At 52.6% G+C, this 17,675-nt stretch overlaps 1 protein-coding gene across 35 annotated transcripts in view; it reads right to left on the reverse strand.

Moving 5' to 3' along the window:
• The window catches only part of PPP6R3 (protein phosphatase 6 regulatory subunit 3), a 133,042-nt gene that overhangs the window by 19,757 nt on the left and 95,610 nt on the right, over nucleotides 1-17,675 (reverse strand). For 14 of the 35 annotated variants that reach the window (XM_070063789.1, XM_070063059.1, XM_070063001.1 and 11 more), the window contains 5 exons: nucleotides 16,828-16,892; nucleotides 14,072-14,187; nucleotides 12,303-12,388; nucleotides 6,108-6,194; nucleotides 1,420-1,517 (listed from right to left, as the gene is read on the reverse strand). In XM_070063789.1, coding sequence (XP_069919890.1) covers nucleotides 1,420-1,517; nucleotides 6,108-6,194; nucleotides 12,303-12,388; nucleotides 14,072-14,187; nucleotides 16,828-16,892 — 452 coding nt within the window. The remainder of the gene's footprint in view (nucleotides 1-1,419; nucleotides 1,518-6,107; nucleotides 6,195-12,302; nucleotides 12,389-14,071; nucleotides 14,188-16,827; nucleotides 16,893-17,675) is intronic. The other 21 variants (XM_070063400.1, XM_070063352.1, XM_070063765.1 and 18 more) reach the window with 5 other exon arrangements.

The following is a 17,675-nucleotide window of genomic DNA, read 5'->3' on the forward strand; positions in this document are numbered from 1 at the left end:
AGGCACTGCCTCCCGGGGGCTGGCCGGCAGGGAGCTGAGCCAGAGACAGTGCTGGACCCAGGGGCCCTGACGAGGGACGCTGGTACCTCAGCTGCTGTGAGACATGCCTGCCCACCTATGAAAGGATGTTTGCATCCAGCACAACCATGATTCCATGGGTCACACTAACATAACTAAGAAAAAGAAGAACCAAGAGAAACCACGGAAAGCCAGCTCCAGGCTGCCCGACTGGGCTCTCTGTCCTGGTGTAAACACACAGATGCCCCTGAAATCCTAAGCTGAAATAAAAATAATCCAGGAAGAAAGTGGAGAGTAAAAGGATTCAGTCTGTGAAACGTGACCGTGGGGTAGGTCGGGCTCTTGTATTTTTACAAGATTTGTCTTCCTCAATCATCATTCCCAGCACCGAGTCACACGATCAGGAGTGTCTGGCTCTTTAAGAACCACACAGGGTGGCGGGCGTGCAGAGAGACGCGCGGGTTCCGGGGGCTCCGCTGAGGCGCGCAGCGCGCCTGGGCACGCTCCTGGCAGGCAGAACTCCCTGTGGCGTGCTCTGCCCTCCCTGCAGGGCAGTGACCGGCCTTTACTCCTGCTCTGCTTACAGTGGACCTGTCCCACGGGGCACAGAGCGTACTCTAAAACACTACAGCTCCTCTCGAGCCGTGACGGCCTTTGCTGGCTACAGTTCAACACGTGGATGAGAGCTGACAGCTCCCCAGGGCCCACAGCACAGTGGGTGCTCACGGGCACAATCGGAGTCTCCTCGCTGCCTAATCAGCCAACATTCGAGTACCAGCTGCCTCAACTCTTCCTTTAACTGTCCTCAATGGGCAGTAATGCCCACATCAACTTTTGTCTATGTCTGTCTGTCCTTCCCCAAGGTCAGATGCCAGGCGGTTAGTACTTCTCTGTGCTGCCTGCACACGAGTGGTTCACGTGGCCCTTTGCCACCCCTGCCCGAGGAGCTGCCTGGGCAAGCGCTCACACGTGGGGGCAGAGCCGTGTCCCAGCCCCTCCAGCTGCTGTGGGCACTGCCCCACTGCACGTTCTGTAATGAGAACGAACGTGCCTCAACCCAGCTCAGCAGAACGGGGATCAACTCCTTTAGATGATGCCGTTTCACATTAAGCCCTGGAAGAGCAGAGTTATGATTCGAGTTCCCAAGTAACAATAATCTAAGAAAAATCAGTCTCTGGGGAGGAGCTAGGCCTCACGTTGAATGTTTCTTTTTTTGGAGTGACAGTTTAAGTCCCAGTTGTCCTAACTACCCAATCACAGCGCTAGAAGGAGCTACCACAGAGGGGAGACCCCTCCTAATTCATAAATGCTGAAGAGTAGCACGCTCAACAGAATCACAAAAATGTCTCACACAGAGCAGGAGTGTTCAAGACAGCCACAGACACAGGGAAATATACTTACTTGCCAATGTCATCTTGATCTGCAAACTTCTCATCGTTGAAGCCAAACTGGTCAATAAAATTGGACGTCATTTGTTGCATCTGATAATCAGAAAAGGCCTGGCAACCCCAGGACCAGTGACAGTGATATAATGATTCTAATGACATTCTACATACTATTTGTCTTTCATAAATCATCTTATTTATCTAGCCAAAGGTCTTTAAAAGTTGGTGTGTTTTTCTAAAAAGCAATCAATAATTTCAGACACAAATTATCAAAAAAGGAAATGTTTGAAATTTGGCCCACAAATCACTCTAATGCGCATGTCACTGTAAGAAACACGTGACCACGCTGCCCTTGGTTGTGAATTATCCTCAGAGACAGGCCTGCATTAAGTCTGGTTTGAAGAAGTAACCAAAGGACATGTGAGAGTCTGAAATTATAAGGTGTGTCAGCCACAACCAACTTTCCCCTAAGACTCAGCAAGCGGCAGCCGCCCGCCCTCCCTCCAAGCCGCTCCCCTCATGCTCCCAAATCTACCACAAACAGCGCCAGAGGAAAACGGCTGGTGTACAACCATGACCCTCCAACGAGACCTTCGGGGACACTGCCCGTCCTTAAGAACACATCCGTATGTCGGAGGAGCCGGCAAGTGCATGGACCAGAAGCAGCTGAGCCCTGCCTGCCTTGGGGAGAGGGCAGACCCCTCCCACCTGAACTCACCGGGAGGCCTCGGCACGAGCGTCTCTGGCTCCTCACACCCCACCCACAGCCCCACAGGCTCATCTGGGGCTTCCTGGCTGACCAACGGGGGAACATTCTAATGGGTTCCGTGAAAATGGGGATATTCTCAACAGGCCCAAGGAAGCAAGTGACGTCAGCGAGTTCGTTCTCACACCTTGCTCGAGTCTCCTCAGAACATGAAGACAAGCGAGGGCCACTCCGCACCCTACCCACGTGAACACAGGCCCGCATGGAATGACCCTGTGTGCGCTTGCCCTTGTGGGGACAGCCTGAACGGAGGCGTCTCACCCACGCCACCTGCTGGGAAGGAGGCAGCTACACCGAGTTCCACCAGCTGCTCCCGGCACCCTGGCTGAACAGAGCAGACTCCGCAGCCGGTCCGGTGGGAACACCTCCACCTGTCATTCCTGAAATCATTCTGGTGGCAGGGAATTATGGCATGGATAATCCACATCACAAACATTACAAACAACCCTTATATTTGGCTTTGGAAGGTATCTTCTGTTATTCTGGAAAATGCTGTATGTAGTGTGGCTGGATACAGAGAACCCAAACCTCCCTTTCCTCTCCTGGAAGACGACGACACAGCCACTGTCCCTCAGCCCCCTCCCACCGCCCTGCTGCCCTGCCGTGGGATCTCTGCACACAGCTTCGCAGGACTGTGTTTGGTAAGGCATCGCGTGCAGAGCAGGACTGGGCTGTGGGGCCCTGGCTGAAGGCAGAGGAGCAGGCACGGGCTCTGAGAAGCGGGGCTGTGTCTGGGACACAGGAATGGAAACGGGACAGCAGTCACACTCAGAAAGAAACCCGCTCCTCTGGGCTGAGCTTTCAGGCCCCAGGCGCTTGAGCACATGGTGAAGAACCAGAGCCGGCCAGGACGGCAGGCAGCACGAGCCAGGCCCTGCGCTCACCACAGATCAGAAACATGCTCACAGGAGGGAGAAGGGGCTGTTTCCATTCCTTTTTCTCTCTTCAAAAATATGTTTTTAATCTTTAGTGAGCACGTTATGATTCTTTTGCACATAAAGGGGGAGAAATGTTCCCAAGAGTGTTGTTACACTTTAATGCTTCAAAACAGAATGCAAATACAAAGTATGCTACAAGTGTACACATACATGTATGGACAGACATATGGACACACGTGTCTGCATTCATTCTGTCTATGGTCACCACCTAGGGAGACCTACGTAACAAGCAGGAAACACTAACAGCTTCCCTGGGATAATGCAGAGAAAAAAGAGGAGGGAGGCGCTGGAGTCCTCAGGGCTCCGCGTCTGTTACAGCTTCCTGCAGGATACAGACCAGCAAAGCACTCCACATTTATCCTCTTTCTTTCCTAAGAGAGGCTACAAAACCTCAGAGGCCACAGAGGCAGCGTTACTGCACTCTATACTTAAAGTTATATAAGAAGTGCTGGGGCCAGCACTGTGGCATAGCGGGTAAAGCCACTGCCTGCAGTGCCAGCATCCCACATGGGCACCAGTTTGAGTCCCGGCTGCTCCACTTCCGATCCAGCTCTCTGCTGTGGCCTGGGGAAGCAGTAGAAGATGGCCAAGTCCTCGGGCCCCTGCACCCACATGGGAGACCCAGAAGAAGCTCCTGGCTCCTGGCTTCAGATCGGCCCAGCTCCGGCCGTTGCAGCCGTTTGAGGAGTGAACCAGCAGATGGAAGACCTCTCTCTGCCTCTCCTTCTGTGTGTGTGTGTGTGTGTGTGTGTAAAACTTTCCAATAAATAAATCTTTAAAAAGAAAAAAAATAAAAAGTGCTAACTCTGAGACATCTGAACCTGGAAAGCACCAGTACTGTCACCCTGGCCAAAGTGCGGGACTGTCTGAGTCTGTGAGAAGTGAGCCAACCACCAGTTTTCACAGGCAGGCAACAGAGCGCAATCAGCGCAGCAGGCTCGGCTGTGACTGCTGACCAGGAGACCGCCCGGGAAGCGGCGGTGGGAGGGTCAGGTCAGGGCTGGAGAGCCAGGCAGGGGACAGCCGGCCTGAACTGCCCAGCTGTGGCCTGGGCAAAGAGCTCCTCATTCTCCAACCTCCGCTAGGCTGAAATCGGGGAGATGGGCAGGAGAACACTGGCTCCTGGGAAGCCAGAGGCAGACGAAACAGGACATGAAGGGTGAGCAACATGTCCCGCACCAAATCAGCCCCGCTGGAGACACAGTTGGCTTATATTTGTTAAACCACCTGCCCAAAGCTGTCTAAACTTAGAGGGACTTCATCCATTTGAGGCCCAACTTCGAACACGAATGAGAACCTGAAGGAGCTGACACCTATAATCTAATATTTTGATGATCAAGGAGACTATGATGGAATTCCCAAAGCCTGGACTTGCAGTCTCAAAGACAGTCTTAAACAAGGCTTTACCGCTTTTCTCCAGAGTGATCCATGGTTGGTTCACAGTTTAAACAGGGCAAGGAGAGTTCACTGGAAATGTGTCAATCAAAAAAGAGTAGTGATCCTTCCTACCTTTGGAGGTTTATATAAAACTGCCAAGGCTAGGATCTTGGTGGGGCTGTGCCGGCGTCAGGTGTGTAATGGGGACTGCTTCTGTATGCACAACCAGCGCTCAGCCGACAGGGACAAAATCATGTAGAAGTCTCTCCAGAACAGGAACCAGGAGGACAAGGGGACCCTCTGTCTTGGTGCCTATGCTGCACCAACTCTAGATTAAACCAGCAGCCCAGAGCTCTGAGTTCACCTGCATGTGCAGAATGCAACGTGGAGGGCCTCCTCCTTCCTCACGCTGAATTTCGGATAATTTACATTTAGCACCCTTCGGCTTCATTCTAGGGGCAGAGCAATGTGTTGTCCTGGGGTCTGTGGCCCTCCGAGCGTACTCTGAATACTCTACAGGCGCCTTGGTGGAGACAGGCCATCTGTCAAAGTGCTTCCTGGGGCAATCCTAGAGAGCCCTGGGGGCGAGAGCTGATGGGCTCACGTGAACAATGGGAAGCTGCCTGAGAGAAGCCAGAGTGGAGGCGGCAGGCGGCAGGGACCCACTCGCTGACCCCGACCCCGACCTCGCAGACTGGCTTCCAACAGGCAGCCAAGTGTGAAAACGCCACCCTGAGCTGATGTGGAAAAGGTGGACATTGAAGTGCCACAGCATCAAAACCAAGCAACGCCTGGGCTCAACCAAGGCTGGAGCAGGACAGGCCAGGCACACACACAAGCAGCTTCCTCCTGGCCCAGGTGACTCCAGAGACAGAAAAAAAGAGGGCACACATTCAGGGCTGGTGGGAGGGTTCTCCGTTAATCCTACTGCCTCACCAGAACGAGCTCCATGCGGATCTTCTGGGCCTAAGCAAGGACAACTTTCACATGATGATTCCTAGCAGTGACTTGACTCTCCAGGAAGCAGCAATGGATGAGAAATCAGGGCTTTCATTACTTGTATTCTTTGCAAACTCAAAGATTGCAAGCAACTGATAAATGGAGGAGAATTTGGGGGCAGGAGGGTAGGAGTGGCAATGGATTAATTCCACTAAAACCTAGTACAGATGTCACTATAAAAGAATTTAAAGACACCACAACTGTACCATGAAGGGGAAGTTCATTGTAATAAGCCATTTGGTTCAGGGATACTGAAGAAACTATTTTTATTCTATTTTTCTCACCCATATGTCTTCATTAATGAATCTTTAAGCAAAAATCTCATCCAATACAAAAGGTCTGTGAAATGAGCCTGTTCAGGGCGGGGACTTCCTAGCGACTCGGCTCACTCCAGTCCCTGGAAACTCACTCCACTGTCGCAGCTGCCGGTATGCAAGGTTCCCAGAAAGCATCGCTAGATCCCCAGCTCTCGCGTACCCACGCTGTCTGAGTGCTTCTGCCTCAGGAAGAGGTAGTTCCAATCACATTCCAGCACAAAGTCCGACTCAGACGCTGCTTTATAAACGGCAACTAAACTAAGCATTGAAAACAAGAACAAAAAGCAAAGCTTTAGGTGTGACTCACTTGCTGCAAAGAGGAATCCTGTGAGAAACCCGTTTCTTTAAAGTCAATTTCATCATCACTGGATGAATGAATATGGCAGGTTGTAACCTATATGTATAAAAATGTAGAAAACTCTTTAACAAGGACAAGTTTTGGACATTTGCATCAGCATTTTTAAGGACAAAAAATCACATTTAGCTTTTCTCTCAATGTGTAACAGAAGAAACAGAAGTAAGTAACAGTCAGCTGTGAAGTCCTCCCAGGGTTGAGGGCAGGGCCTGGTGGTCTGCCTGCTCGCTGCCGCCACCTCCAGTCACTTCAGTGCTCACGACTACCACCGCCAGGAAACAGAAAACGAGACGAGCTGCTCCATTGACCTGACTCAGGTAAGAATCTCACACGATTGTTTACAAGGGGGCAGGCAGAAGTAATAGCACAGATAAAACACGAAAACGCTCACACGTGCCAGGCCTGGAGGGCCGAGCTGCAACCCCAGGGAAGCTAGCGAGCCACTACAAAGCCAGGTTTCAACATACACAGGCGCATGAAGGTCTGCATTTCCTGCCCACACTGAGAGAGGCATTCGCCACAAATACTAAATACAACTTGGGCAAGAGTCCCTCACCACCCACCCTGCCCCCCTCAGAACTTACAACCGATTCTCAAAGCAAACACGCAAACATGAACTGCTCATCAATTCATGGTTAAGTGATGTTTATTAATTCATAAAGGTCACACAATATTAGGGGGAATATATTAACAATTAGAAATCAAGATAAGCAAGTGATTAAGTACAACACTAACAGGAACTGTGTGGAGCAAGTGATAAATAGGAACAGGTGGCAAGCTTCCAGGAACAAGCACTGTACTGCAGGTGTGTCCTCAGTCACCCGTCCTGCACTTCTTGTACCAGTGTTCTGGCAGGCAATGGCGTCCTTAGGGGAAGGCATGACACGGGCAGCTGCCACCTGCCCTCTCTTGAGCTGTGCCAGAGCCTGGAGTGGCGGCCCGGGAGTGGGCTGCCTTGTGAAACGGCCCCGACACTGGCTCAAGCAGCTCGAAGGAGAATCCAAACAGGTCTGTGTGGGGCATGGACCTTGAAATTCCCAACAATCACGGGCCCTACGCCTCGTCTTTCTTTTGCTGTCTTTGGTGAGACCCTAAGCCCAAGTGCCATCAGGCTGTAACGCCTCCCCGTTTCCAGCGGCTTCCCTCTCCACCATCCCTAGGCAAAGCACCTGAATGTACTTGTGAATCTGGCCTGGTACACCAAGGAATTTGCAGCCACTGAAGCGCACAGGCTTGGGTGGACAGCAGCTTTCCTGAGAAATGTGGGGTAGGAACGTTCCGGGAAGGAACAGAGGAAGCACGGGGCACCACGCGCCGGCTCACTCAGGAGTGCGCAGGGCCGTGTGGCCGGCCGGCCCGGCTGTGTGCGGTGCAGCCCCAAGGTGGGCACAGAAATAGAAGACATTTCAAAGACAAGCTCAAGCAGAACACACACACCCTCACTCACAGTTCCACTTTCTCCTACAAGATTCCACCAGTTCATTAACTGAGGATGAGAAGGAAGCCAACTTCTGTGAAGCCCCACTCTCACGTGCCAGACACTGACTCCTTCACCCGTCCTCAAAGCAAGCCTGCGAGGGTTCTAAGTGTGCTTCCCCCAAGAGGAAATTAGTGGTGACCAATTACTGTTACTAACAATGCACACACACCTCCACCATCACGTTAATGGAGATGTGATTCCGATGCTATCCACCCTACCCCAGCCTGAAATCACGATTAAGATGAGCTGGAAAAGGCTGCGCCCATGTGGGGACTTGCTCATCGGAACCCCAGCAGCTCCCCTCGCACATGCGCCCACCCCGCCCGCCTCTCGCTGCCCCTGCCTCCCCGCTCCCCAGGCCTCAGCAACTCACCTGGAGGAATCCACTCCCAACTCTCGCCCTGCCAGTCTCTTCTCTCTCAGCAGCCATACTCATCTTTTAGAAACGTGTACCAAATCATGTCCTTTTTAGTTCAGATCATAACGGCTTCTCATCTCACTAAAATACCCCCCCCCCAAAAAAAAAAACCCCAAGGTGTTCCCTGTGGAACAAAGGCTGCACAAACCCAGCTTCTCAGCACCTCTCGCCTCCCGGCTTCCTGTTACCTCCCCCACCCCGGACACATGCTGCTCCTCACCCTCCCCTCTCCAAGTCTACATGAACATCTTCTCAGCCGGCTTTCCCTCGCACACGGTGTTACAACGCCCAGCTGCCCAGAACACGCCCTAACTACTCCTCAACCACACCACGCATCATTTTCAACACGTGTGTACCCATGCACACATCACACGTGTGTCCTATCTCCACGGAAGCGGGGCCCCCGCAGATCTCGTTCATACTCCATCCCTAGCGTCTGGCACACAGCAGCGGTTCAGATATTCACCACAGTGCATACTAACAAGTCACTAGATGAAAACAAATACGGCAAAAAGTTAGTCAAACTTTATAAGCAAACCCTCGCCAAGCCAGAAGTATTTGCAGTACACTTAGTACAGTGAAAAAGCCTTCTAAGACAATACTTTCATCACAAAATTCCAGTTTTATCATGTGCTGTTTTCCTCACTGGGGCTGATCGAGCCGCCAAGGAAAACGGTGATGTGACCACTAGGCAGCACAGCCCGCACTGCTGAGGAGCCAAGCCACAGACGCCCCACACCCAACGTGTGCCGCCAGCACCTACATGACCAGGGCAGCAATCACCAGCGCTCCGCCCACTCCACGCCGCTGGACCTCCAGGAGAGGCACGGCACACACGCACACTGTGTCGCCCCGCACAGCCCCCACAGCCGACCTCTCAGCGGCAGGACAGGGCCCGGCACTAGGAAACACTTCCCTCACCGGAGAGGACGTTCGAGAAGGACGGCAGCTCGTCTCCCAAAGTCAGGACAAAACCCTGCCAACATTAAACCTGCCCTTTCTAAATCCTTGCAGTCTGAGCATTCAAACAAAGGTCTTTGTAATTAAAAAGTCAAATTTTATTCATAATAAACTGCCAACACAAAAACATAGGCAACATATGAAACTCATGTATGTATTTGGCATGATGGGGTCAAAGGTTACAGTGTTTCAAATGCCTCAGAAACTGTTAGGGAAAACGCTGGAGGAGAGGACAGGAGCCGGGGGCCCGCACAGCTTACCTGGCATGACACACGGGAGCAGAGCAGGAGACCTGGCCAGGGCAACGTGACAAGGTGCTCACTCCAGGCCGACTCAGGTCCCATGAGGGAAGCAGGAATGATTTCCCAGGAGGTAGCTGGGCCATGCTAGTCCCAGCTGAGTCAAAGCAGCACACCACACCTAGTCCAACCTAAACTAGACAAACCAAAGCACCCTACCTACTCTGTCCAGTCTAGTTGGAGCCAGCAGCCTATTCCTTGCTGGCAGTCCCAGGAAGGCAGCTGTCAAGAAGTGATTGCTGGGGCTGGCGCTATGGCACAGTGGGCTAAGCCTCCGCCTGCAGTGCCAGCATCCCATATGGGCACTGGTTCAAGTCCCAACTGCCGCTTTTTCAATCCAGCTCTCTGCTATGGCCTGGGAAAGCAGTGGAGGATGGTCCAAGTGCTTGGGCCCTGCACCGGCGTGGGAGACCAAGAGGAAGCTCCTGGCTCCTGGCTCCGGACTGGCTCAGCTCTGGCCATTGAGGCCATTTGGGAAGTGAACCAGCAGATGGAAGACCCTTCTCTCTGTAACTACCTCTCAAGGAAGTGAATAAAAATATTGGAAAAAAGTAAACAGTGCTTTCACTTGGACTATGCTCGACAGGTCCCGCGTGAGCACTCTTCCCGCATCTCACTTGCGCAAGGGTGACGCCCACTGTATTCACCAAGTTGTGTTGAAAACAGTCTTCCTGATGGCACACTTTCCCTGGAACACGGCAGCCGACCCCACTGGGACACAGCTGGAAAACGTTGCAGGCAGGAAAATGAGGCGCCTGGGGGATGCAGCGGAGCCCTGGGTGGTGGCCTGGGAGCAAAGAAGCAGCCTCCAGACCGGGAATGAGCACAGTCCTGTGCTGGGACGTCCGAGGCTCTGAGATGGGCCCGAAAGGCACCGACTACAAACGGACAGAACGCAGCTGTGTGGGCGGGGCTGTGTGACCGGACCACTTCCACTCCATACACCAAATCCTCCTGATTCCACTGCAGTGTGGACGTACGCGTCCTCGTGTGCTGGCAGAGGGGAACTGAGCTCACAAAGAGCGGCAGCCGGCACTCAGAGTTCCTCCACACGGCTGTGAGCGTCTCCCACGTCTGACTCCAAGGGTGACTGCTAACTCTGCACTGTATGTCACCCCTCCCTGCTGGCATACATGGTACCGCTATTCACAACCACATGGCTGGTGTGCTGGCACCGTGCAAAGAACCGAGTGCTGTGTGGACGGCAGCAAAGACCTCTTGTTCTACAAACTGCTCAAGGGAATCTGCTGCAGTCACCAGAGGTAAAGAAGCTTTTTAAAACTCTGATACGTTTAACAGGACATTTTTCAATTTCCACCTTTGAAGTCAAAGGATAATTTTAAAAGAAGTTTCCCAAAGAAACCAGGAGTAATATTCTTAGAGACTCTTTTATAAAAAGAAACAAGACGAAAAAAGAAAAACAACACACAAACAAAAAAACCAAGCACAGACTCACCGAGGTGCCCCTGAATGGCGCGGTTTAGCAGTGTGGAGGTGCAGCTCCACTCCGCAAAAGCACCTGGCTGGCTCTCGGGGTCGGTCCCATTCCAGGCAGATAACAGCGCTTAAACTACTCCAGCCACTTTGGGGAGAAACCCCGGAACCAGCCCCAACTGGGCAACGTGTTCGCGGAAAATGACTTAGCCCTGATGACCCAGGGCTGCCGACAGAGGGCCAGCTTCTCTCCTGGCCCCAACACACGGAGACCAAGGGCCCTAAAACCTGTTCTAATAAACCTGTTCTAATTAATGGCCCACATAGTTCCCCTTTTTTTTTTTTTTTTTTGGACAGGCAGAGTGGACAGTGAGAGAGAGAGACAGAGAGAAAGGTCTTCCTTCGCTGTTGGTTCACCCTCCAGTGGCTGCCGCGCTGCAGCCGGCACACCGCGCTGATCCGATGGCAGGAGCCAGGAGCCAGGTGCTTCTCCTGGTCTCCCATGGGGTGCAGGGCCCAAGCACTTGGGCCATCCTCCACTGCACTCCCGGGCCACAGCAGAGAGCTGGTCTGGAAGAGGGGCAACTGGGACAGAATCCGGCGCCCCGACCGGGACTAGAACCCGGTGTGCCGGCGCCGCAGGCGGAGGATTAGCCTAGTGAGCCACGGCGCCGGCCCATAGTTCCCTTTCTATAATCCCTCTACCTTAATGCTTCCTAATTCTATCATTATATCATAAGAAGCCATTACCCCGAACTGTCAAGAGTATAGAAAGAGACAGCCACCTCCACTGGACACAGTAAAGTGGGAGCCACGGGCCTGCAGGGCGAGGGGCGTGGCGGCCCAGCAGCCAACAGAGCCCTCCCTCTGGTTCCCAACCTCTGTGCTCTCCTGAGCTGCAGTGAACTCCCCCAGCGGAGGTGTTCCTGCGTATCAGGAACCCGAGGCACAGACAGCGCTGCCCCACCTCGAGCACCAGCCGGCAGGTGCTCAGGGAGAAGAGCTTGCCCACCTTCCAACACAAAAGCAAGGGACCCTCGGCAGCACTTACCACTCGACGGTTAAGAAAATGCATTCCAAAGTCCAATATGATGTGTAAAGCAATTACCGATGCCATGATTCCCTGGCTGAAGCACCAATGCTGTCCCAGACTACAAAGCTGGGGTTCCAGGGTCCCCTACGAGCCCCGCCCCTGCCCGGACTCTGTAATAGGGAGCCCCGACTCAGAAATCACAGCAAAGTTGTCTGCAGGAGTACGCAGGTCTCCAGAGCACCCGGCGTCAGCTGAGGGCTGAGACAACAGACTCCACAGAACAGGGGCAGGCCGGAGGGGGCGTGCAAAAGGCAAGGGGCGCACGGCGGGTGTCGGGCGGAAACCGGCGGCCTGGCAGCGCTCCGTCACCAGACGCCGTGAGCGCTGACCTTGCTTCCTGGAAGGAGTCACCAACTTATTTTGGCCCAAATCACGGGGCCAAACCAAAGGCCTCTACACTGCTGAGTAAGCGGGCACAGGCTAAGGCACTGGAAAAGCACGAACGTAACCTTGGAAAACCTACTAGATCTACCGTGTTCCTCTTGTTAGTTTCTCCTAAGGAGCTCGTGCAGAAGGTCTCCCATCGCTCTCTGACTTCATCAGGAAGATCTTCAGAGTGAGAAAAGGAAAAAGCGTTATCACCACAGTGATCTCCATGCGACAAATCACTACAGTAAGTGGGGATACAGGAGGGGCCTACCCAGATCGCTCGTCAGTGGCGGGCACCCCGTCAGCTGTGGGGTACAGGAGGGGCCTACCCACCTGGGTCGTCAGTGGCGGGCACCCCCTGTCAGCTGTGGGGGTACGGGAGGGGCCTACCCACCTGGGTCGTCAGTGGCGGGCACCCCCTGTCAGCTGCGGAACTTGGGGCAGCCAGCCCAGGGCTTAGAGGAATGCAGTTAAGAAACCCTCCCATGGCCTGAATCCCAGACTTTCAGGAACCAGAACCAAGTGCCCCTCAACCCCACCCTCCCCCAAGTGGTGCAGGCCTCATCCGGCCAAGGGCCCCATCAAGTTCCTAAAAACGTTTTTGTAGAAGTTTAACTTGGAAACGTTTCCAACAAGCTCTTCTGAGAGGCAACAGGTCTTCAAGTTGTATGGGGTTCAGGAGTGGATCGAGCCCAATTTGGTTTCTTAATCACTTTAAAATAATGTATCCTAAATGTTTGCATCATAGACCAACACACAGATACATGTATCTGCAAGTGAAATTCTACCTTCCAAAGAAATTTTAAAGAAAAGGATATGCAACTTTTCTGATAAAGTGAAACTATGGTTGGAACTGGAGGTCTTAAGACTACAGCTGCCGTCTGACAACGTGCTTTGCACACACACGCTCGCGCTCGCACTCAGCGCACCCAGGGCCACCTGGCAGGCAGCTTCCATAAAACAAAGACCCATCTAAAAATTCAATCCATCACACGGTCATCTCCTCTCGGTAAGGACAGGAAGATACAGTGTGACGAGGAAGGCTTCAGGAACAGGCTCACACCTCTTTCAAGAAGCAAAGTGACAGGTGGGCAAGCCCTAGTTTTTCTGTCACTGGACAATAGTTAGACTTTAATGCCCATTCAACAGGTCACAGCCTCCTGAACAGACATTAATGAGGAAGTGAGAGGACACACGGGGAATGGCCAAGCAAGTTAGCGCGGAACAAATGCTGCAGCGTCTTTACGGTTACCCAAGCCTCAGGCCTTGTAACCCCACTGGGATGGAGACCCGGGCGCACAGAGACTTGGGCAGGGCACCAGGCACCCACACAGCTTCTTCCAAGTACCCCTGGGCTGACCAAAGAAGCTGTCCTTTAGGAGACAACACCCCTAGTTGTATTGGCAGCAAGACAGAAAAAAAAAAAAGGCTGATAAATGTCTCAGCATCCCAGTTAAAGGAACTCAAATTCACAGGCTGTACAGAGGGACTGCGAAGAAAATGATAAGCTCCAGCGATGTCTGCGCATGACTACTTCAAGGTCAAAACACTCGGGAGACAGAACTAGGGAGCCACGTTCTGCAGCAAGTGACAGCGTAGGTAACTCCAGCCGGCTGAACTCAGCTAAGCTGGCCAGTGCTTGCCTTTGCAATGTTGGGGAGAAACACGGACAGAGAGATAGCCAAGAATCACACTGTTCAAAACACACTCTCAAAAATCTCAGTCAAATCTCTAGACAATTTGCAAAATCTATTAAATTCCATAAGCAGCCACTACACAAATGCTGCAGGGATCTGTACGTTACCCTCACATCCTTCCTCTGATCAAACAGCACTACAGTTCAAAGCGTTGCAAACAACTTACCTTGGATGAGCTGCTGCACCAGAGCACTGTTGGGGCCCTTGTCAGTGCTGTGCACGACACAGTTAGCTATCCTCGTCAGGTGTCCCATGTACCCGTGCCGTCTTCCTCCCTCTGCCCTGACAGCGGAAAGGACAATGTTGAGATTGCTGGCAGCACACAGCCACGAGACACCTGGCAAACACTGTGGACTCTCAGGCAGTCCCACCAAACACAGGGTGCTGAACAAGACGGCAGTGGGGGGGGGGGGGGCAACGGAAGGCAGGTGCCAGAGACCACCCGGCAGCCTGGTGGGGTCTGAAGGCACCCACTCAGAGACTGCACGATGGTCTAACTCGGCAGGTCAGCTGACTTGAACGCTGTAACTGGCAGTAATATATCACATGAAACCACATTCACCTTGATGCCCATGTTAAAGCAACTCTCCTTTCTACCTTTTTTCTGTAAAACCGTTTTTCAGGCTGTGACCAGCTGGGAGGGAACACAGGTAGAATTCTGCTGGCTTTGGAGGAGGGAGGGCAGTTAGGATCTGAGCCCCGTATCAGAGTGCAATGCCAGCTCCAGCTCAACTCAAGCTGGCTGCCTGCTGATGCAAACCCTGGCAACCAGGGATCCCTTCCATCTCGGCGGGAAATCCAGAATGGGATCCTGGCTCCCAGGCTTCAGCCTGGACCAATCCCTTCTGCTGTAGGCATTTAGGGAGTAACCAGCAGATGGAAGCTTGGTCTCTCATCTTCCTAAAAGACATCACACTTCAGTCCTATCCATTAATAGAAATAATTATCTACCAACGCAATTTCTCAAGTTAAGACCCTGGGTGGACCGGCGCCGCGGCTCACTAGGCTAATCCTCCACCTGTGGCGCCAGCACCCCGGGTTCTAGTCCCGGTCGGGGCGCCGGATTCTGTCCCGATTGCTCCTCTTCCAGGCCAGCTCTCTGCTGTGGCCAGGGAGTGCAGTGGAGGATGGTCCAAGTGCTTGGGCCCTGTACCCGCTTGGGAGACCAGGAGAAGCACCTGGCTCCTGGCTTTGGATCGGCACCGGCTGTGGCGGCCATTTGCGGGGTGAACCAATGGAAGGAAGACCTTTCTCTCCATCTCTCTTACTGTCTAACTCTGCCTGTCAAAAAAAAAAAAAAAAAAAAAAAAAGACCCTGGGTGATTGCCACACACTGCTGTGAACAGGCAAACTGGCTTGGTCCTCACCCCTCTTTCCTGTGCTAAGAGCGTCATCTTCCCGATCACAACCCATGTTTACACTGAGACACTTTTTTTTTTTTTTTTTTTAATTTCATTTCCATGAAAGGCAGAGTTAGAGAGTAAGTGAGAGATAGGGAGGTCTCCCATATACTGGATCCCTCCCCAGATGGCCACAATGGCCAGGGCTGGAGCTTCACCTGGGTCTCCCACAAGGGTGCAGAGGTCCAAGCACATGGGCCGTATTCCGCTGCTTTCTCAGGCGCATCAGCAGGGAGCTGGATGGGAAGTGGAGCAGCCGGGCCTGGAACAGGCACCACACGGGATGCTGGTCTTGCAGGTGGGTGGTTGCTTAGCCCATTACGCCACAGACCCATGTATTTGCTCTGCCTATTTACCAAGTGTTAAGATCGCAAATACTATGAATTAAGAGATTTTTTTTCTAAACTGCAGATAGCAGAGAGCAAACTGAAGGTATTTTTTGCTTAAAGGGAGAGAAGCTTTTCAGGAGTCACTTAAAAAACACCATACTGTGCTTGAAAGCTGGCCTGGACAACACAGGATCTGCTAGGATCATCTCCGAGGGGCTGGCTGGCCTCGGCTGCTGGGAGCAGTAAGACCTGACGCCGCCAGAGTCCCACAGGCAGCTTCTCAGCCACTGGCCACGCGGAACCACAGGCCCGCCGCGAGCTGTGCTGCTTTTGGCCCTGTGCTTCCTGGGCGCTTGAGACTTCTGGAGGGAGGGCGCAAAAGCCCTCGGAATCCTGCGGGCGGGGACGCTGCGCTGTCTCCAGGTCTTCAGCGCATGCGGCTCAGCGGGAGAACAGAACGTAGAGGGCCCGTGGGTCACCAGGGGCTCGTGAGAGGGTAGGAAGTGGGGGAAGGCACAAAGGGGCCACGAGATGCTGACTGTACCACACGCAGCCCCTGGAGGAGCTCCGTCTGGAAGAAGGCACCTGAGGTCCACCAATACTAGCCCACGCCCTGGGCCACTGGCTTCAGAGTACACGGGGTGGCGTCAGGTCCTTACAGCTGAATCTGTTACACACACCACCACGGCCAAGTTGTGCCGCACAACGAAGCTGCTGACGGAATCCAACACAGCACCTCACATACCCTTCCCGTCAGCTAGTGGAGGTTTTCTAAAAAGTAAAAACTTTAGCCATGATCCCTGGAGTTTCACACACAAATCAGCTCTTCTGTCCAAGAACACGCACCTCGTACGCTCTGTTCTGTGAGGGTGACGAGAGGATGAGCAGGTGAATTAAACCCATCATCGAGGACCGAGACCCTCCTAAATCTTCTTCATTCACCTTCACATCAGTCCCAGGACAATCACTGACATACGGCTGGGGGTGTCAAAGGCAGCACAGAGGTGGGCCAGGAGCCCTCAGTTCCTTAACTGCCCCCACCCCCACCCCTGCAAGAAAGACACTGGAGCTAAACATAAATCACGAGAAAAGTGTCTGTCACAATGAAAATATTTTCATTTTTCTCTGAGTAGAGTAAGAAGACATTTTCTTCAAATTATAAATTGAATTCCTTTCAAAAACAATTTACTTACTGTTTCTTCTCATTCATTTCCCAGGCTTCAAGTATTCGTTCTATTAATTGACACTTCTGAAAAAGCTGAATAAGAAAGAATATTCCAGTTAAGATTTATTCAAACGTCAAAGTGTCAAGCCCTGCAATCAAACAGGTTAAAGAGAACAGTGGGATGTGTGTGTAGTGAGCAAGCTACAGGCAGTATGAATGGCCACAACAGCCAACGTGGCAACCCCCAAACCTTAGTGACCTGTTCCAGACTCCCAGAGCCCTCCCGTGCACCTGCCAGGAAGGACAGCACAGGCCCTGCCCCAACGTCAACCTACAGCGAAACCAGGCTGACCAAAACTAAAATGGAATGAAGGATATTGCGCCTTGGCAAAAGTTTAACTTTGAATTCCAAGCAATATTTGCCGTCATTCCTTCTCCCCGCCTACATGGCCAGCACGAGGAAGCCCCCCCTGCCCTCAGGTAGGCAGGAAGGCAAGCCCGACTCAGGACCCTTCACTGACCCACACAGCGGCACAATGACTGAGATCACCTCCGACTGACGACAAGGAAGTGAGCACCGGAAGAGGCTCACTCCACACGGCCCGGAATTCGCTTCTCCAGACACGTGACACACAATCGCACTCTGGAATGCCAATAACTGTTCAAACGTCTTCTGCAGGACTTCAATGGTTCTTCTCATCTCCCAGAAGACTCACCTACGTCCAAACCTATTTATTTTACGAAACAAGCAAGCCGCTTCCCTTTTTCCTTAATGGGCAGGTCACTTAATTGTTACCTGTTCAGGATTTGACTTACAGAATCATTGGTTGAAAGTGCAACTGACACCTAACAGTTAAACATTTAGACCCTGAGGTC

This window comes from Oryctolagus cuniculus, chromosome 1 (genome assembly GCF_964237555.1).
Source record: "Oryctolagus cuniculus chromosome 1, mOryCun1.1, whole genome shotgun sequence".
NCBI classification, from domain to species: Eukaryota; Metazoa; Chordata; class Mammalia; order Lagomorpha; family Leporidae; genus Oryctolagus; species Oryctolagus cuniculus.